General features: G+C 37.2%; 1 protein-coding gene across 2 annotated transcripts; it reads left to right on the forward strand.

Annotated features, from left to right (window-relative positions):
• The first annotated feature begins 5 nt into the window (after positions 1-5).
• On the forward strand, positions 6-10,517 carry LOC123540182 (meiotic recombination protein REC114-like). Of its 2 annotated transcripts, XM_053526213.1 has the most exons (6): positions 6-50; positions 4,282-4,384; positions 5,497-5,580; positions 7,467-7,710; positions 9,280-9,359; positions 10,099-10,517. In XM_053526213.1, the coding sequence occupies exons 2-6, from the start codon at positions 4,298-4,300 to the stop codon at positions 10,267-10,269; spliced, it is 666 nt and encodes a 221-aa protein (XP_053382188.1). In that variant the 5' UTR covers positions 6-50; positions 4,282-4,297; the 3' UTR covers positions 10,270-10,517. The 2 variants fall into 2 exon arrangements, with proteins under 2 accessions (XP_053382188.1, XP_053382189.1); XM_053526214.1 differs by lacking the exons at positions 6-50; positions 5,497-5,580.
• The last annotated feature ends 11,377 nt before the right edge of the window (positions 10,518-21,894 follow it).

The following is a 21,894-nucleotide window of genomic DNA, read 5'->3' on the forward strand; positions in this document are numbered from 1 at the left end:
TTCTGATTATAAGTAAATTGACAGCGCGCGAAATTTTAACTTTTCCGACGGTAGGGACTTTTTGTTATTTTTCAGGTTGTCATCATGTTTCTATAAAACTGAAAGCATTGATCCCAGCTGTCTGTCTGTCTATGTATCTATTTATCCGTCTGTCTATATCAGGGGCGGATCCAGATTTGAGTTCAAAGGTGGCGTTTAAAACAAAGAGCGAGATCTATAAAAAATAAATTTTATTTTATACTTCTTTGTTTAAAACGACTGTAGATCTACATAGCTCTTTCTAGATTCTAAAACATTACCACTTAGATCTAGATCTAGAACTATGCAAATAAGATTCAGGTAAAATTATGCAGGCACATAGGAGGCATTTTCAGATTGTGGGGCGGGGGCCACACATTTTGAAAATCAGCCTAAAATTGACTAGCTGTACAAACATTGCTAAGACAATTACCTTAATCGGCCAAAATATTGGCCCCTGCAACCTCCCTCCCCTGTTCCTACGGCCCTGTTATGTAACCAGGCAGACCAGGGTTAGTAGGGCCTAGGCCTAATTAGAACTTTAATTAGATTGTCAGGTCATTGTTTATACTTTTATTCGTTACGACGAAGACATCACACAGCATGAAAGCCCGTATAATACACAAAAACATATAGATCTAGATCTATAAGACTGACTAGAGCTAGATACAAAATAGCCCCCCCCCCCCCCCAGTCAAAATTTCTGCATCCGGCCCTGATTAAGAGGGATATGGCGCCGCGATCTTCCTCTCACTACTTAGTAACTGCGAAAGTATCTCATTCGCTCCATTCACACCATAACCGCGAAATAAATACCTGAGCTGTAGTTAAAGGCAAAGAAAATCTCCTATATAAGTGACCCCCACCCCTCTCCCCCCAATACCAGACATCTTAATCAGTGTCTTTAACAGTGTACCGCAGTTAGGCGAATACACATCACAATAACTATAACCTAAGACATTTATAAATAAAAACGTTTTAATAGCTGTTTTGGTTTTACAAAGATAAAACTTCAGCAAAGAGCAGATCTACCAAGATGATCTAAAATAATTCAAAGTGCTACAATTATACTTAGAATTATAATTGTAAAATAAAGAATTTTGAGCTGTAAATATGCGTAAAAGAAATAGCTGTATAAATATCTTAGTTGCTGAAAAAGGGGGCATTAATTTAGGGACGAAAGCAGGCATAACAAGTTTTAGAATGAATTGAAATTCTTTGGAAAGGGTATTATAAAAATAAAAAAAAAAATAAACGAAACAGGCTTGTAAGCAAGGAAAATATGGAATATATTTACAGTATATTATAGAATTTGCAAAATGAAAGATTTTAAAGCACCCTTACTAAATGAACTTGTTTGAAAATGTGAATATAGTCCGCGAATATAATGTGAATACAAAGTGAACAAATAAGCATCTGTTTACATTATGTTCGTTCAGTTATAGTTCACAGTAAAAATCTCAGAACTTGTAAAATGCATCCATGGACTTTCACTTCTAGGTCAGACTAACCAACTTGTAGTCTGGGGTGCACTAAGTGACTTTATCCCTTACCTTGCTGGATACGATTAGTTTTGACTTTGACACAAGTGTAGATCTGCACTATTCGCTATTCAGTCAGTATCTTTTTGGTAAGCACCCCTTTCCAGTTATAATCCCGCGAAATGCATTTAAGATATATAATACTCTGTGTTAGGCGTAAAAAATGTTTGTTTCCGGTAACATTTTCAAAAAAATTAGGGTAGGTAGGTCGGTAATTTTTTTATTATTATTAGGTGAGACTTTTCGGAAATTATTTTTGTGTCAAAATGAATACAAACAAGGCAGTCTGAAAGACGGCTAAATCCCCTACCACTGTTATGGATAGCGAAAGGGTAAACCTTTAACCTTGAACTGTGACCTTGACCTTGAACTGACATGGCTGACCCATAAATTCTGCACATCATCTTGATGAGGTGATCATTTGATCCAAGTTTCATGATTATCCTTCAAGGGGTTTAGGAGATACAGAGCCCAAACCTTTGACATTTGAGTTGACATGGCTGACTCATGAGTTCTTGATGAGGTGATCATTTGACCCAAGTTTGATGAAAATCCTTCAAGGGGTTTCAGAGATACAGAGTGGACACAAAATGGAAGGCTCAAACCTTTGACACTAAGTTGTGACCTTGACCTTGAGCCGGCATGGCTGATTCATCAGTTCTGCATATCGTCTTGATAAGGCGATCATTTGACCCAAGTTTTATAAACTCCTTCAAGGGGTTTAGGAGATATAGAGCGGACACGAAATGGAAGGCTAAAACCTTTGACCTTGAGTTGTGACCTTGACCTTGAGCCGGCATGGCTGACCCATGAGTTCTGCAGCTCGGTGATCATTTGATCCAGGTTTCATATGAATCCTTCAAGGGAATTAGGAGATACAGAGCAGACACAAAATGGAAGGCTCAAACCTTTGACCCGGAGTCGTGACCTTGACCTTGAGCCAACGTGGCTGACTCATAAGTTCTGCACATCGCCTTGATGAGGTGATCATTTGACCAAAGTATGATTTAAATCCTTCAAGGGGTTTGGGAGATACAGAATGGACACGAAATGGAAGGCTCAAACCCTTGACCTTGAGTTGTGACCTTGACCTTGAGCCGACATGGCTGACTCGTGGGCTCTGCACATCGTCTTTATGAGGTGATCATTTGACCAAAGTTTCATGATTATCCTTCAAGGGGGTTGGGAGATACAGAGTGGACATGAAATGGAAGGCTCAAACCTTTGACCTTGAGTTGTAAACCTTGACCTTGAGCCGACATGGCTGACTCATGGGTTCTGCACATCGTCTTTCTGAGGTAATCATTTGACCAAAGTTTCATGATTATCCTTCAAGGGGTTTAGGAGATACAGAGCGGACACGAAATGGAAGGCTTTAACCTTCGACCTTTGAAAACGGGACGGAAGGACGGACGGAGACAATTCCTATAACCCCCCACCACTCATGGCGGGGGATTAATAAGGGGTGATGCCTTTAGAGCATCAGTAAGTTGATTTCTAACATCACTGACCATATTTAAAGCATAAAAAGTGCAGTTTTACTAAAAGGTTGGGAAAAAAATCTCAAAGGCCATTAAAAACACTTAGGGTCAGGTAAACAATTTAGGGTAGGTCGGGATATCGGAAACAAAACTTTTTTTAACGTCTTATCCCCAAAAAATATTTACAGCTGTAATTTTGAGACATGGCAGCTTTACAGCTTTTATTTTTAACTGTATTTTTAACGTTTGTTATTTTGGATACCTGAATGTTTTATACCCATTAATGTCATCTGTTTCCTACAGTCACATTTCCAGTTACTGGTCTTTTACAGCTGTAGATAGTCTTATTTTAAAATGAGCCGCACCATGAGAAAACCAACATAGTGCGTTTGCGACAGCATGGATCCAGACCAGCCTGCGCATCCGCGCAGTCTGGTCAGGATCCATGCTGTTCGCTAACGGATAAGCTTTGAAAGCGAACGGTATGGATCCTGACTAGACTGCGCGGATGCGCAAGGTGTTATGGATCCATGCTGATCGCCAACGCACTATGTTGGTTTTCTCCTGGCGCGGCTCAAATACAGGTCTAACTGTTGTAAACCGGGGGGCGGGGGGCAGCTCCATAGAACTCTTGTCCTAAGAAATTTTAAACGAACATATGTAATAGTGAAAACTCATTAATCATGCTTCTTGCGAACTTCTTGTTAAATTCAAAGCGTTTACAGTTGATAGATTGTTCTAAATTCAATGTTTTAACAATGTTAAATAGTTATACAACTGCAGGACACTAGCCAGTCATTTATAAATGTTTAACTTGTCCCCTGTTTGTTTACTACAATTTGTTGTTATACATTGCCTCGTGTTCCTCTGTCAACGCCATCTATTTATTGTATTTTTTCTTTCGCTTGTCAGAAACTGAATATGTTAGTTCAAAACGCTTAAAATGCTTGTTCAAATTTCAAACAAAATGATGAGGGTTTCCCTCCATGCTTTTTCTATAAAGCCTCCATTCTCGGCTCGCTGTTAGGCCTCTATGCAACCACCAAATCCACTCACTAATTTACTGAGTCAATTTTTTAAAACTTTGCCGCGTATTAATTAACTAGGCCTAGTACAAATATGTGTCTATTCGTGCTTTCGTCATGCTAGTGCTATGACTTACGGATGATGCAGAAGTCAATTTAGATGTGTTATGAATTTTTATGTTTGAAGGGACCGAAATTTTAATTGATGAATTTCAGATCATCGAAGGGAAGCATGGAATGTCAAGTGTGGCATTTAGAACGGTACGCAAGAATGACGTCACAAACGACGTCACTGGCCGTTGGTCAAGATGGATGGGAGGTGAGTCGTTTCTTATGGATGAAAAAAGAGGTGTTTGACTTTATACAGTTTTGGCCATGTAAAAAAGCCATTTGGTATTCGTATTTGTTGTAATTATCAGATTTTAATAAATTGTGTAAGAGATATTTGCTTGATTCAGTGTAATATTGACTTTTTAAAAATATTTTTTTTATTGAATTGCACGTCTGACATAGCCATGAGTGAAAAGTAAAACATGGTGTTAACGAGTGAAATATATGTTGCTCTGTCAGTCTGACATGTAAAATATACATTAATTCTTTTTATTGCATTAAACGTCTTTTCAAACCCAAAAGAAGGCTTAAAAGGGTAACATTTGCAAAACCGGTCTTACCTAATAACGATTCATTTATATGGTAAAATGGATACAATCAAATCAAAGCTAATTTTTGTAGGGCTTATGCCCATTCCAGTAAAAATGTACTCCCTGTGAAATGATAAACATTTATTGTCTGAGGATGAGGTGACCCAAGACATGGTTTAATACTCCAATATCAACAAGGCAAACATTAAGTACAGTCTACGGCGGGTATTCCGAATCAATATAAAATGCGGGCCACTCTGAACGTATTACAGCTCATGACAACAAGCACTCTGGCAGAAATTCAGTAGAAAACGGTTATGTTTGTATTTGGCATAGCATTCCTAAGCACATTTCACTACCTTAGTATCCGTAGGTAGACAAAATGGGTAATGGAATACCCGGAAATGACTCGAAATAGCCGAGGTCAAGGAGGTCGGGAAAATTTGAATATTATGCTAAGTAAGCCATATTTCAAAATTCAGATAATATTCATGAGTATATATAATGGATATTGTATATCCTGTAAGGTTAGTCCAATCTTAGTTTTTATGAAAACCGATTCGGAATACCCGAGTACACTGCATGTATATGTATATATAGGGAAGATAAATTTGTTCTTTGCAATAGTGAATGTTTTGTGTATATTCATATGGATATCAGACTTAAGCGTATGGGGTGTTTCACTTCTCGTTGCCTCTCATTGAGTCAAACCGAGTCCGCTGTTATTTTGCTTGGTTGCATTCTGTACTTCCAAAGGATCTTTTCAAAGATTTTATTACATTACTTCCAGTACTTTGATAACAGGAAAGAAAATCTAGAGCTGACTCTGACGACAAGCAGTCACCTTCTGATCCACCACGGCAGACGACAACTGGTAAATATTGCATAATGCATCAAGTATCTGTCTGTGAAGAGTGCAATTATGTTGAAACTGGCGCCAGATCCCTGGCTTTTTAAAAGGCGATTCTGTAAAGTCCCGTTGGTACTAAGGTGTTCTGTTTGGAGAGGCTGTACTTAGTCCCATTGGCACCAGAGTGTTCTCTTGTGAGAGGCTATACATAGTCCCTTCGGTAATAAGGTGTTCTGTTTTGAGAGGCTGTATATAGTCCCATTGGCACCAGAGTGTTCTCTTGTGAGAGGCTGTACATAGTCCCTTCGGTAATAAGGTGTTCTGTTTTGAGAGGCTGTATATAGTCCCATCGGCACCAGAGTGTTCTCTTGTGAGAGGCTGTACATAGTCACTTCGGTAATAAGGTGTTCTGTTTTGAGAGGCTGTATATAGTCCCGTTGGCACCAGAGTGTTCTCTTGTGAGAGGCTATACATAGCCCCTTCGGTATTAAGGTGTTCTGTTTTGAGAGGCTGTACATAGTCACATTGGCACCAGAGTGTTCTGTTGTGAGAGGCTGTACATAGTCCCACTGGCACCAGTGTGTTCTGTTTTGAGAGGCTGTACATAGTCCCACTGGCACCAGTGTGTTCTGTTTTGAGAGGCTGTACATAGTCCCTTCGGTACTTAGGTGTTCTGCTGTGAGAGGCTGTACATAGTCCCATAAGTACCAATGTGTTCTGTTTTGAAATTGACATATTAGAAGGTTTTATTGAATCCAATAATTTTGATAACCTCCTGTTACGGCTCTAACTGTATAAATTCGTGTTTAGTAATGAAAGTAGTTCTTTTCAAACCGTATGATTATGCATAACACCTATTTGGACAGTACGTTTCATTCCAGAGTATTCTTTAGGGTTCTATAGCGGTTCAACAAAGTCGCTAGTGCAGACAGTCCTCTTGTAATAAAAGATTTTTGGTTTTATGAAGCCCCTTGGGGCCAAGCTAGTTCTTGTATATCCGAGAGGTTCTATGTAGCCCTGGGGACTAAGCTAGTTATCTTGTGTTCGAGAGGTTCTATGTAGCCCCTGGGGACAAAGCTAGTTCTCTTGTGTTCGAGAAGTTCTATGTAGCACTTGGCCCCGTGGCCGAGTGATTAAGGTCGCTGACTTGCCCCTCATCGATGTGGATTCGAGCTTCACTCGGGCGTTGAATTCTTCATGTGAGGAAGCCATCCAGCTGGCTTACGGAAGGTCGGTGGTTCTACCCAGGTGCCCGCTCGTGATGAAATAATGCACGGAGGGGCACCTGGGGTCTTCCTCCACCATTAAAGCTGGTAAGCCGCCATATGACCTATCATGTGTCGGTGCGACGTTAAATCCAAAAAAAAAAAAAAAAAAAAACTTGGGGACCAAACTAGTTCTTCTACTTCGAGAGGTTCTATGTAGCCCCTGGTGAATAAGTTAGGTTTCTTGTGTTCGAGAAATTCTATATAGCCCTTGGGGTCTAAGCTAGTTATCTTGTGTTCGGGAAACTCTATGTAGCACTTGGGGTCTAAGCTAGTTATCTTGTGTTGTGAGATTCTATGTAAAACTTGGGGACCAAACGAGTTCTTCTACTTCGAGAGGTTCTATTTAGCCCCTGGGGACCAAGCTAATTCTTATGTCTTCGAAAGGTTCTAAAGGGCATTCTATCTTGGGTATCTCGGTAGTTTTCTGAGGTTCGAGAGGTTTGATGTTGCCAAAGATACTATGGTTGTACCCGAGCGTTTGAGTATATTATCGTATTTATCCTTACTGAAGTTCATTGAATTGGTACAAAATATACATAATTTTTGGAATAAGTTTCGGAATTGATATGTGTTTTCCTGTTTTGAAGTGAAGTCAAAGTGTCTGTAAACATCGTTAGTAAGTATTAATTTTGCTTTGTTTAGGAGAGTTTGGCACTGACTGGTGCTGATTCGTGGATTAAAGGTGTTAGCAAAGGCGACAGTCTAATGGCTGTCATGAAAGCTCAAAACCAGTCCAGAAGATATAGAGTCAAGTTCTCACCGACTGCACACAGTTCTGGTGAAGACAGCTGTCGCGCATGTGTAGAGGGGCTCGTTAAGTATTTCCCGATTAAAATTCCGGAAGTGATTTGTTCAGGAACGACCTCATCAGGAACACACTCGCAACAGGAAAGTTACATTCAAATTTCAACATCCCATTTCATTTTAAAATTTGAAATTATTTCATGATCGGTAACCAAAAGATTGCCGTGACGTCACGCATTAACACCTGTTTATCTGGTGGTGGGCTAAAAAAATGTTTTTACATCGTTTGTGTATTGGATCGGAATTTTTAATTTTTAATAACTTTTTAGCTAATTTATGGATTTGAAAAATTCAAAAAGTTTTGAAATGCTTACGATTTTCATATTTTCTTATGTAAATATCTTTTTAAAATGCAAAACCATTTTAAATGAAATATAATTTTAATAGCGGCGTAACGATGCTCCAAAGTTTAAGAAAAACACTGTAAGTTAAGCGTTCATAATTAATCCATTTTATTTCGAAATAATAATTAAATAATTAAAAGTAATCAATAAATTGCTTGTTTTGTATCCTTTCCATTGATCAAAAAATTATTGATATCATTTGTGTTTTAAGAAAGTTTAAGCCGTTAGAAAAACATCACTGTTTACAAAAAACAGGGACGCTCAGCGTCTGCCCACCCGACCTTTGTCTAATCAGTTCTAAACGGATTTGTATACAAACACGATCTCTCCCATACGCATGCGCAAAAATCAAATAATGGATTTTTTTCCGGAAATTTAACAGCTATTTGTTTATACTGAGTGTTAAATTCGTATTAGATTTTCACTGGAGTTGTTTATAAAATTTGATGTTCTTCTCTTTGTACCCGACCAAGATTAGAGTTATTTAAGCATACGTATAAATTTTGTTAACATAATTTGCCTAGAAATTGATACGAATATAAAAGCTATTTAAAATACTTGTCAAATATTTGCATTGACTAAATACTAACTATATACTTAGCAGAATATCTCTCAGAAATGCAAGTTGGTAAAATTATTAATTATTACCCCAATTTGCCTGTCTTGATCATGATAGATAAAAAAACCCAAATGAATTCAGAAGTTACAGGTTGTTTAACCTTTAGCCTGCTGGCTGCAATTGGTTTTGCTTTTGCGACAAGTGCAGACCAAGATCAGCCACCACATCCGTACAGTCTGATGATGGTCTGAACTGTTCGCTATTCAGTCGGTAAATTTTCAGTGGACACCCCTTCGAATAATAAATGGTACTGCCAAAATTGAATGATAGACCAGTCCATTTTAGAAATTTAGCAGGGTAAAGGTTAAAATCTTTCCTTAAATTGGTATTGATTGTTGAAACACGCCTGTGCTGCTATAAAAACCAAATGTGTAACTGAAAATTGTATTAGAATCAAAAGAAAAGGTCCGCTTTTTAGATACAAGTATTTTCATATTAAATGGGAGTAATTTCAAATTTTCATAAAAATAATAAAACATACATTTTAAATAGGGATCTAACTTTATGCAATGGAAAGTGTCTGTGCCTTGAATATCTCTCTAACAGAATATATGAAAATGAAAAATGTCATAAAGGGCTCAGCAGTGCTGAAATGTGATGACTACCTCTCAGAAAATTAATAGATTATTAAAGTGTAAATTCTCACACGTACGTCAACACGTCACTTTGATGTTACAGTTTATTTTATAGGTTGGGGCCTCTCCTTCGAGCACGCCCGGAAATGATAAAACACTCGTAGGTGACGTCACACTTGGTCAATTGGCAGATGTAAGTTGTAGTCTATCATGCTATATTTGCCTGTCTCTAACTCCTAGAAATTTGAATCTGGAAGTATTGTCGGATATGAAATATTTTTAACTGTCTGTAATGCTTTATATAATTCAACATTTTACTCTCTGTAGCTCTTGAAAATAAATGGATACAGATATACATGCATATTGTCTACAAGCTTTCTTTATATATCGCCTAAACGTTCTTTTTTTCAAAATACAATGTAACATGTTGCTCAATTGTATACTTTTGATATACATTTTTATGTATTCCATGTACTGTACAAGGTAACGGACACGTAATGACATTCGGCAATTCATACGTTCGATTACGTATTTTCCTAATGATACTTCGGCATCCTTCGGCATTCTTCGGTATCCTCCGGCACCTAATGTAGTTGACAAGGTAACGGACACGTAATGACATTCGGCAATTTATACGTTTGATTACGTATTTTCCTAATGATACTTCGGCATCCTTCAGCATTCTTCGGTATCCTTCGACATTCTTCGGTATCCTTCGGCATTCTTCGGTATCCTCCGGCACCTAATGTAGTTGATACAATCAAACCAGTCGGAAAATGCCGAGTTATAACTCTAAAGTAACATAAATATCATTTTAAGGTTGGTTTTATTGTAACTGCTTATGGCGGAAATAATAATTCGTTTGCATGCCTTTTATTTCATGTATCTTTATGTACATTTGCGAGTACTAGTATTTCTTTCATTAATTTCAGACAATGCGCACAAAATCCACCAAGCTTCCGGACCTATACGCTCGTTTAGGGGACGGGACCCAGTACGATCTAGGGACACTTATAAAGCTCTGTCTCGCGGATGCCAGTTTTCCAGCTTTCGTTGGTCAAGTTGAGCAAGAACTTGAGAAAATCCAAAGTGAAAGTACATGATAACAAGAACTGGCATTTAAAACAAAGGGACACATTCAGATTATACGATGTACTGATCGTTTAGGATAGTATGTCAGTTAGGCAGATCAATATCAGCTTGCGTATCATTTGATACAGTGAAATAATAATCTATTTATCAATAAATTCGAATATGATAACTGACACATTATCTTGAATAATTTATAGTCATAATATTTACAGTTTGATTCATAGTTTGTATAACTGTTTGTAAAACTGAATATTCATTATTATTGTTGTTTTATGTGCGGAACGGAAAACTGTCGCAGTTCTTTCTTTATTTAATTGGAGTTAGGACAGTTTGCTGTTCAGCTCTACACGTCCATTTTTGGACGGATTGTCGAAGACAGTTCCGTCCAGTGGAACCACAATAATACATATACGAATTTCGGCTTATATAATCGATTTTTTGATAACCATCATAGATTTCACACTCCGCGGAAAGAAAACAGTTCTCAAAACAACTGAAATCACCACACTTAACTTCGCGCTTTAATTGAAAGCAGAGGATTAGTATAGTATAAACTAGAGCAGACGATGTGCCCGCTGTCCTATAAACTAAGCTCGCTTTATATACGAGACAGTGTTCTTATCACTGGATGACGGATATTTCATTGAAGGTTTTACATCAATGGAATTCACAAATAAATAAGCTGTACTAAAACATTCAGAATTTAGGGGAATTAAAAGCTCGGATATTTGTTATTTTTAATCACCACAAAGAAGTGAAATAGAATAATAGAACTTTGATAGATGCTTTTGATAATCAAAAGAAGTAAAAGACTTTTTCAATGATTTATGATACTTGGAAATTTATTTTAAAGGGACATTGCTGATCACGGACCTGACAGGATCAATACATTTCAAGACAATCCGTCCTCCAGTATTTACAATGCTTTGATTTTGACAAGTAGCGCTTCACGACGGATGCCGATGATAAATTGAAATTTGATTTTCAAGAACTCTGTAATAATAGTCAAATACGACACAACTTTTAATTCTGTACTGGTTGGTAAGATGTCTACTTTCACAGGCAGCTCCCCACCTCTCCCTCTAGGCTCGAAAAGAACTTAGTTCTAAGCACCAACAGTTTTCTCAAAGAAGCTCGGTTGAATACTCTGAATACTCATATGAAAAAAAAAGTTCGTTTTGACAATGACGAGATTTTTAGAGCCAAGGGTAGCACCCATACCACTCGACCATTGTATATATATATATATATAACTTTACTATACCGTAGAAGTGGGCAGATATACGTTTCATCATTAGATTCAATCCGTAAAGGACCGTAGAAGTGGGCAGATGTACCCGATATAAGCCCGTAAATCTGGGCAGATTCTTTTCAATTCCAGTACCGTTAGTCTGCCCACTTTTACGGGTACATCTGCCCACTTCTACGGTCCTTTACGGATTGAATCTAATGATGAAACGTATATCTGCCCACTTCTACGGTATAGTAAAGTTATATATATATATATATATATATACGGAAAAAATAAACAACATTACATGAGTAACATTATATTTGCCTACCGGTTTCGTTTATACTCATCAGGGCAAATAAAACAATTATTTGCCCTGATGAGTATAAACGAAACCGGTAGGCAAATATAATGTTACTCATGTAATGTTGTTTATTTTTTCTGGATAATATACTTGATCCGGTACAAACTTTTGCATTTTATATATATATATATATATATATATATATATATATATATATATATATATATATATATATATATATACTGATTGATATGCAACCTTGAGATGCCCATTCAAAGCCAATGTTGACATGCCGAACTTCTTTTAGTAGAGCCAAGTTTTCTTCAGTACGTCGAGACGTACATACGACATGGACTTACTCTAAGTCAAAGTTACTTCGACCCAATGGATAACAGCACGGTTAACTAAAGAAATGGCGACAGTGGATGTTTTTCTCTCCGTCACCACCAAACTAATCACAGAGGGGTGGGGCGGTACTCCCACCCCTCTAAAAATATTGACCGATTATGGTAATCATCTTAGCATTTTTTCTTTTTTGGACAACAAGTCAATTTTAGCTTTGACCTGTTTTAGATGGATTAAGCATGCACAGTCCTACAAAAAAAAGGAAAAAAAAACAAGAGCTGTCACTAATGGTGACAAATGCCCCCAAAGCGCCTTGACCTTTGACCTGGTGACCCCAAAGTCAATAGGGATCATGTACTCAATAAGTACTATTAGCATGTGACGTTTGAAGGTCCTGGGTTCGCGAGTAAAGTGCCTTCATGCAAAAAGTTAACATTGGCCCCTGTGACCTTGACCTTTGACCTGGTGACCCCAAAGTCAGTAGGGGTCGTGTACTCAATAGGTACTATCAGCATGTGAAGTTTGAAGGTCCTGGGTGCAGTGGTTCGCGAGTAAAGTGCCTTCATGCAAAAAGTTAACGTTGGCCCCTGTGACCTTGACCTTTGGCCTGGTGACCCCTAGTCAGTAGGGGTCGTGTACTCAATAAGTACTATCAGCACGTGAAGTTTGAAGGTCCTGGGTGCAGTGGTTCGCGAGTAAAGTGCCTTCATGCAAAAAGTTAACATTGGCCCCTGTGACCTTGACCTTTGACCTGGTGATCCCAAAGTCAGTAGGTGTCGTGCACTCAATAAGTACTATCAGCATGTGAAGTTTGAAGATCCTTGGTGCAATGGTTCGCGTGTAAAGTGCCTTCATGCAAAAAGTTAACGTTGTGACTAACGAACTAACGAACGGAGAGTTGAAAACTAATATGCCTCCCTCCGGGGGCATTAAGAAACTAAACCTGCCTGAAAAAAAGCGTTTCTTTTGTCGGTCTTAAGCCAGAAAAAAGGTTGAAGGGTTATCTGGGTCTGTTAGAGGTCGTCTGATTTTCAAATTGTGTGCCCCGCACGCCCACCCTCCCCAATCTGAAAATGCTTCCTACCTGCCTGAATCAGTATACTGACAGAACCAGAAACGAAATTCTCGTATTTTAATTTAATCCACGAAAACGGAATGCAGGTGTAAACATCTAAGGCATAACTAGCATGGCTTTCTTTTAAAATTCAGAGCCGTGTATAGGTATAGTTTTTGTCTCGCCCACTTTTAGTGGAAGCAAGACTATGCGATTAAAACTCATAACAAGAGGGCCAAGATGGCCCTAGGTCGCTCACCTAAGAAACACACCATAACAGTGTAAAACATGTTTGACCTAGTGATTTCATGGAAACAAATATTCTGACCATTGGACCAAAAAATTGGTCTCTTGCGATAAAACAAGCATTTTCTTAGATATGACCTAGTTTTTGACCCTAGATGACCCATGTTCAAACTCGACCTAGATTTTATCAAGGCAATCATTCTGACTAAAATTCATGAAGATCAATTGAAAAATACAGCCTCTATCACATACACAAGTTTTTTCTTTGATTTGACCAAGTGACCTAGTTTTTGACCTCAGATGACCTATATTCAAATTCGACCTAGATTTCATTAAGGCAATCATCCTGACCAAATTTCATAAAAATCAATTGAAAACTACATCCTCTATTGCATACACAATGTTTTTCGATTTGACCTAGTGACCTAGTTTTTGACCCCAGATGACCCATTTTCGAACTCGGCCTAGACTGTATCAAGATAATCATTCTGGCTAAATTTCATGAAGATCAGTTGAAAACTACATCCTCTATTGCATACACAATGTTTTTCGATTTGACCTAGTGACCTAGTTTTTGACCCCAGATGACCCATTTTCGAACTCGGCCTAGACTGTATCAAGATAATCATTCTGGCTAAATTTCATGAAGATCAGTTGAAAAATACAGCCTCTATCGCATACACAAGGTTTTTCCTTAATTTGACCTAGTGACCTAGTTTTTGACCCGAGATGACCCATTTTCAAACTCGGCCTAGATTTCATCAAGGTAATCATTCTGACCAAAATTCATGAAGATCAATTGAAAAATACCGCCTCTATTGCATACACAAGGTTTTTCTTTGATTTGACCTAGTGACCTAGTTTTTGACCCGAGATGACCCATTTTCAAACTCGGCCTAGATTTCATTAAGGCAATCATTCTGACCAATATTCATGAAGATCAATTGAAAAATACAGCCTCTATCGCATACACAAGGTTTTTCTTTGATTTGACCTAGTGACCTAGTTTTTGACCCGAGATGACCCATTTTCGAACTCGGCCTAGATTTCATCAAGGTAATCATTCTGACCAAAATTCATGAAGAATAATTGAAAAATACCGCCTCTATTGCATACACAAGGTTTTTCTTTGATTTAACCTAGTGACCTAGTTTTTGACCCGAGATGACCCATTTTCGAACTCGGCTTAGATTTCATCAAGGCAGTCATTCTGACCAATATTCATGAAGATCAATTGAAAAATACAGCCTCTATCGCATACACAAGGTTTTTCTTTGATTTGACCTAGTGACCTAGTTTTTAACCCGAGATGACCCATTTTCGAACTCGGCCTAGATTTCATCAAGGCAGTCATTCTGACCAATATTCATGAAGATTAATTGAAAAAAAACAGCCTCTATCGCATACACAAGGTTTTTCTTTGATTTGACCTAGTGACCTAGTTTTTGACCCGAGATGACCCATTTTCAAACTCGGCCTAGAATTCATCAAGGCAATCATTCTGACCAATATTCATGAAGATCAATTGAAAAATACAGCCTCTATCGCATACACAAGGTTTTTCTTTGATTTGACCTAGTGACCTAGTTTTTGACCCGAGATGACCCATTTTCGAACTCGTCTTAGATTTCATCAAGGTTATCATTCTGACCAAAATTCATGAAGATTAATTGAAAAATACAGCCTCTATCGCATACACAAGGTTTTTCTTTGATTTGACCTAGTGACCTAGTTTTTGACCCGAGATGACCCATTTTCGAACTCGGCCTAGATTTCATCAAGGTTATCATTCTGACCAATATTCAGGAAGATTAATTGAAAAATACAGCCTCTATCGCATACACAAGCTAAATGTTGACAGACGACAGACGCCAGACGACAGACGACGGACGACGGACGCCGGACATCGAGCGATCAGAAAAACTCACCTGAGCATTGCTCAGGTGAGCTAAAAATACACAAATTGCTTTGAAACCTTATAGACACACACAAAAAAAAAACCGCGAGTGCTGGCGTCCAAAATGTTTCAAACATGGATGCTTCTGACCAAAGAGTCGATAACATCATAGAACTTTTTAAAAGTGTTTTTCTATTTTTAAATCCTGTGTGATCCTGATACTCAATACACAAGACATAATGCTGGCGGCAAATGATTCTGCCTTTGCGACCAGTGAAAACAAAGATCAGCCTGCACATCTGCAGGCAGCTCAAAACCTCCTGGCTCTCAGAATGCTGCCATCCAGTAGCTATTACCATTGAGCCTTGTTTGTATTATTTTTATACCAAATGAATTTACCTAATATTATGGGAGGTTGGTGTCTACATATCCAGAAATCTGAGCCAATTTGCTGGCTTATTGGCGAAATTGTCTCCCTTGAAAACAGCTTACCGGGTGTATCGATTAGCCGTTATCACTGGCACCAGAACAGAAAGAAAATGCCTCTGTACATGTTATACCTTACCCCTAGGTATTCTATAAGAACCATGGTCATGAAGGGAAAAATATACTAACCCGTTTCAATCGCGCATTTCATACCTAAAACACGCAGTTCCGTAAATGTGTACTATGGATATCAAACAAGTGGTAATTTATCTTCCATTGTGTACCGGTCACATTTCTTCAATACATCTTATCTTAGAAAAACAACGCGTAGTTTATAGTTATTTCAACGTTACACAAAAAAACTTGCTTGAACTTCCCTGGTGAAGTTCCGTTCTAGATTACAAAACCATTCTGATTGGCTAATGTGAAAATGTATGTCAATCGTCATTTTACTACACGTGTTCGCTAAAATGTGAAAATGCAGCATAAATGTGCAAAATGAATAAAATAAACAGAACAGATGCAGACCAATGTACGAGTTCAAATTAAAGATCATATACAAGATGCATTTCATTCATGATTTCGAGTTTTATTGTAAAAATGTGATTTTTTTTTTAAATTCTGTTTTTGTTTGTTTACATTTCGCCAAACATGTGCACACTGCCGTGACCTCTAGACCGGATGTTCATTAGGGAAGGTCAAGCAAGTTTTTTTCTGTAACGTTGACGAAAGCATAAAATATGTTGATAATCTCAGCAATATGGAATATTGAGACAATGTGACTGGTGCACGATGGAAGATAAATTATCGCTTGTTCAATATACTAGATACCCATTCACCGAACTGTGCGTTTAAGTTGAGAAATTTACGATTGAAACGGGTTAGTATATTTTCCCGTTCATGACCATGGTTCTTATAGAATACCTAGGGGTAAGGTATAACATGTACAGAGGCATTTTCTTTCTTTTCTGGTGCCAGTGGCCGTTATCGGTCAATTTACGACTATTGAAATATATAACGGCGGTGAGGGGTGGGGCGTGTTTTGCATTTTGCTGCTTTTTAGGCGAGGAAAATGCTGTTTGCAGTTCAAAATGGCGTTATTTGTTTACTTTTTGACCCAACAAAGGACACATTTTGCAGTGGTAAGTGCGTTTATTATATACGAATTTTCAAACGATAACGCCCAGTTGGTGGCCATATAAATGAAATTATTATCGTTTCGGATATAGCAATGTTAGTGGGTGTTAACCACCTTAAGTGTTTTATAACCTTCGCGGGTAAATACGTGAAATTCGTGCATATCTCAGGCATTTATGTAGATGTTTCGCGGGTTTTCTTCACTCGAGACTAATATTTGGCAGTAAACGCATCATTGTTTTGTTGTCATATACACAATGAATGAAGACGATACTTCTTCTCAACGGTGATATTGACGACCTGCTTGACAGCATAGATAAAGCTATTACACTGAGAAATGCCACTAGAGCTCATGATTACATTAAAGACGCTAAAGATTTGATAAAACAGAGAAACAAACTTATCAGAATTGCAGACAATTCTCCTTCCGGTTGGTCCACTATTCATGAGTATGAGAAATTGGACGTTGCTAGCGATTCGGAAGATGACAAACGTATTCGTAAAGCAGAAGACAGAGCCAAAGCTCGTATTGATAAAGCTAAGAGTTCTTCTTCCACTAGTTTTAATACAAACACTGGTTTTCAGTCTAATTTTCGTAGCTTCTGTAGAGGAACAGGTTCAAGATTTGCCGTGGCAGGAGGAGCGTCCTATCAACAGCAGTTGCCTGCTTCTGTCGTCTGCTTCCGGTGCGGGCAGTTGGGACACATTGCCTCAGGACGTGGTCAGGTCAACACCGGTTTCCGTTCAGGAGCCATGGGATCCACAACCGCCGCCAGAGTGCCCGAATGTGAAAAACCGGATGCTACCAAGGGTTCCAGCCAGTGTTATTGAAGGCTATACTGAATATGAAAAGTATTGGATTTTTGATAATACAGTTTCTATGTACGGTCATTTACAGCATCAAGAACTATTTTGTGTATATAAAGAAAGTCCCATATTAGTTTCAGACCTTTCCGTGAAAGGCAGATCAAAACAGGCGTTACCTTCTTGAACCTAATGACGACATTATATCTTGTATATGGAAATGGTTATGTTATTCCTTTTTCGTCTCAGCCGCCTTCGTTTAATTTGAAAAATAACAAATCTGATAATAAAGATTTTGTAGAGAGTGCTATCAAATATCTGTTACAAAAACAATGTGTTTACGATGTGCCTTTTTTACCTCATAATGTAAATCCGTTGTCTGTAGCTACAAATAATGCATCGGGAAAGAAACGACTGATCCTCGATTTAAGCGTTTTGAATACGTATGTCAAAAAAGATCATGTTAAATTCGAAGACTACAAAGTCGCAAAAGAATTATTAATTCCTCAAGGTTACATATACAAATTTGACCTGTCAAGCGGCTACCATCATATTTCAGTTAAGCCTCTCCATCATTTTTATTTAGGATTTTCTTGGATTATTGACGATAGAAGGCGCTATTACGTTTTTTCTGTCCTCCCATTTGGTTTGTCGTCTGCACCTTTTATTTTTACAAAATTACTGAGGCCTTTGATTAAATACTGGAGAAAAGAAGGTTTGAACATTGTATTGTTTTTAGATGATGGTTGTGGGGTTAACAGATCCTTTGAACTTGCGTTATCAGATGCTAATTTAGTCCGGACTACGTTAATCAGTGCTGGGTTTTTAATTAACTTGGAAAAATCAGTGTTTGTCCCAGTGCAAGTTATAGAATGGCTGGGTTACATTTGGGATCTTGAACATGGAGTCCTTAAAATTTCCGAACGACGAAAACAGAATACTTTGTCCTGTATCTTTTCCATGGGTAAGCGCTAGGGATTTGGCAAAACTTTCTGGGAAAATCATTTCTATGATGCCGGTCTTGGGAAATGTTTGTTTGTTACAAACAAAATGTTTTTACAGATTCATTGAAAGGAGGATTTCCTGGGATGCTTATTTGAATATCTATGAGTGTGTTCAAACTATTTATTTTTGGGAAAAACAGATGTCTTTGCCATTTTGTAAAAAGTTGTTTCAGGACTTTTTACCTTCAGTGTTCGGTATATTCGGATGCCTCCAACATTGCGGGGGCTGCCTGTATGATTGAATGTGATAAATACGTAGCACATAGGCCGTGAAATGAATTTGAAGAAAAGCAAAGTTCTACATATAGGGAGTTATTGGCAATACATTCCTTAAATAGTTTCCTTTGTAAACTGAAGGGAAAACAGGTCATTTGGTATACAGACAGCAAAAATTGTGTAAATATTATCGAAAAAGGCAGTCAAATACCTGAACTGCAACGGTTCGCACTAGACATTTTTACAATTTGTGCACAAAATAGTATTTCTTTACACATCGAGCGGATAAGGAGAAATCAAAATACAGAGGCAGACATGTATAGTAGAATGACAGATTATGATGATTATGGTGTATCTCGGATTTTTTTTCCAATTCATAGATTGCATGTTTGGTCCACATACAGTGGACAGGTTCGCAAATGATTACAACACTAAACTGCCCCGTTTCAATTCGTTGTATTTTACTCCTTCTTCGGAGACAGTAGACGCTTTTTAGTAAATTGGAATTTTGAAAACAACTGGATCGTACCGCCTGTTTATTTGATACCTAGAGCTCTTAATAATTTATTTTCCTCTAAAGGTAATGGTACATTGGTTGCTCCGTATTGGTACTCAAGTCCCTTTTTCCAATGATTTTTGGGGAGTGCTCGAGGCTCAAACCTTTTATTACAGACATACTTCTATTCAATAATCATACTGGTATTTATGTTCAGGGCAGAAATAAAGAATCCATTTTTGGATCTGAAAAATTTACAATAAGGTTATTGTTGTAAGAACAGAATGTAAATAAGCAATGCAACTGTTAAAACTGAATTGTTGTACTTTTTACGTCGCTTCAAGCCTCATAATGCATTTTAATATTTAAAACTAGTTCTTGTTCTCATATATAATATATATGTTGAACTTTTATGTTGAAATGTCAAAAACACTTCCTTCAAGGGGAGTAATGAGTTAAAATAGTTGATAGAGATACTTAGTTTATCAAAATGGAGATAATCTTATTTAAAGATTCGTTTCATTGTACAATATTTGAACAGTTAAGCAAATACATTCAAGATGAGAGATACTTATTTTAAACCGATTTTGACATTATGAGCTATTATTTGCAATTCTTTTTCAAATGAATTTGTTTATATTATTGCTACCATAAATAATTCGTGTTTGCTTAAGAATAATTTTATGTTAATTTTTACAGGCATGTTTAAGAGTCATCGTTGGCTAGAAGTTGAAGAAATGTGTGATATATTGCCTAGTAACCAGGACCTTTTCTCTGAAGTGAAAGACGCTGTGATGTCTAGTAAAGAACAATCAACCTTACGTAATTATAAATATTAGTTCGAAAAAATTTCAAAGTGGTGTTCTCAGTTTTGGGTTTCCTACTTGCCTGCCTCACCAGTAACTTTAGCATTATATCTAGTATCTTTAATACAACTCGAAGATAAGCCTTGTGGGAAATCGAAGCTAAATTTAGCCTTTAATTCTGTTAATAACATGCATGAACTAGCTTGTTTGGAAATTCCTTGTACAGTCCAGGGAATATGCCCAGGGAAAGCAAAAATTCTACAAAATTTCTTTCCTTCTCACACCAAGGTGTTAATTATATAGGTTCTTACTGAGGGCATATGAAAGCTAGCAATTAGCTTGATTATAAAGTCAGCACCACAGCAATCTTATTTTATGCTATCACATTATTTGTACAGACCGTCTTTCATTCTGTGTATGTATCAATAACCATAATCAACAAGACTTTATACAAAACAAAAAACAAAACAAAACAAAAAACACACACACACACACACACACACACGGCCAAAACATTTTTTTATATATAAACAATTTTGAGATTAAAAGATTATCTTAAAATCATTGCAAAGTGACACAATATAATTTTTTGCTATATAATCAGAATTTCTGTTACTTTGATTTTATACATAAGGGTTATTATTCTGTAGTATATTAACACAACGCACTTTTCAGTTAACAAAATTCTGCAATGCATCAATTTTGACTATTCTTGCTTATGTTGCCTTGTTTATTATTTTGTATTCTAAGAAGAGGTTGTAAATGAATACAGTATTCTCGTAATTAATGTATTCAACGAGTGGCATGATTAATTGTACATTATTTAAAATGCACACTGTATTGAGTTTGTAAATATCCATCCTAAAGCACATCATAAAGTATATCATTTTAAAACCTTTAATTGGTAAATAATTAGAACATATTGTAATTCTCTTAACAAAACTTACATAGCTGTTTTCAGGATGTGGCAAAATAATACGTTAAAAGATCTATTTACCTAAATATTTTGTGTAAATCTTACATAAAGACAACAACATTTATGCCCTGCTCTTTCATCAAATATATATGAACGACGAAATAACAACAATTATTTAAGTACTTTAAATTTGAAATGCTCTTGTTCACTATTTTATTCTGTTAGTGTGTGTATCAGTGAAATAGTGTTTTCAGTTAACAAAAAGGGGAGCGATGGTCTAGTGGATAAGGTGTCGGCCGCTCAATCCAGGGGTCGGGATCACGACCATGGTTTGAAATGCCCTTGTTCGCTATTGTATTCTGTTAGAGTGTGTGTCAGTGAAATAATGTTTTCAGTTAAAGGTGGTTCATTTCCCAGGGAAACATATTAGCACTCCAGCATGTCAGTAATTAATAGTCATCAGCATATTGGATACTCAGTTAGTGGTCAGCTATGTAGACCGACAGGGATATATTTATCTTGCATATTAATTACCATCACATGTGTTTTATGGTCCGGCTTGGTGTTATCAGTACTTTAATTTTTCAAGATAAAAAAGAGATTGTGGAAAGATGCTTTTTGCTGCTGTAGTATTATTTTCTTTGCAATGCCATTCTAGCTATTAATTCTTTGAGGTCGTGTAGTCACGGTCAGTAAAATTTAATTCGTCAATAATATACATGTATAACAATATAATAATACTGAAACAAATTGC

The sequence above is a fragment of the Mercenaria mercenaria genome, chromosome 16, assembly GCF_021730395.1.
Source record: "Mercenaria mercenaria strain notata chromosome 16, MADL_Memer_1, whole genome shotgun sequence".
Taxonomy (NCBI): domain Eukaryota; kingdom Metazoa; phylum Mollusca; class Bivalvia; order Venerida; family Veneridae; genus Mercenaria; species Mercenaria mercenaria.

Excerpts from the sequence above, each read along its gene's own strand:
- LOC123540182 (XM_053526213.1), top strand. The coding sequence starts at position 4,298 with ATGGAATGTCAAGTGTGGCATTTAGAACGGTACGCAAGAATGACGTCA. Across the intron at positions 7,711-9,279 it reads ATCAGGAACACACTCGCAAC|AGGTTGGGGCCTCTCCTTCG; the intron begins AGGAAAGTTACA and ends AGTTTATTTTAT. Across the intron at positions 9,360-10,098 it reads CACTTGGTCAATTGGCAGAT|ACAATGCGCACAAAATCCAC; the intron begins GTAAGTTGTAGT and ends CATTAATTTCAG.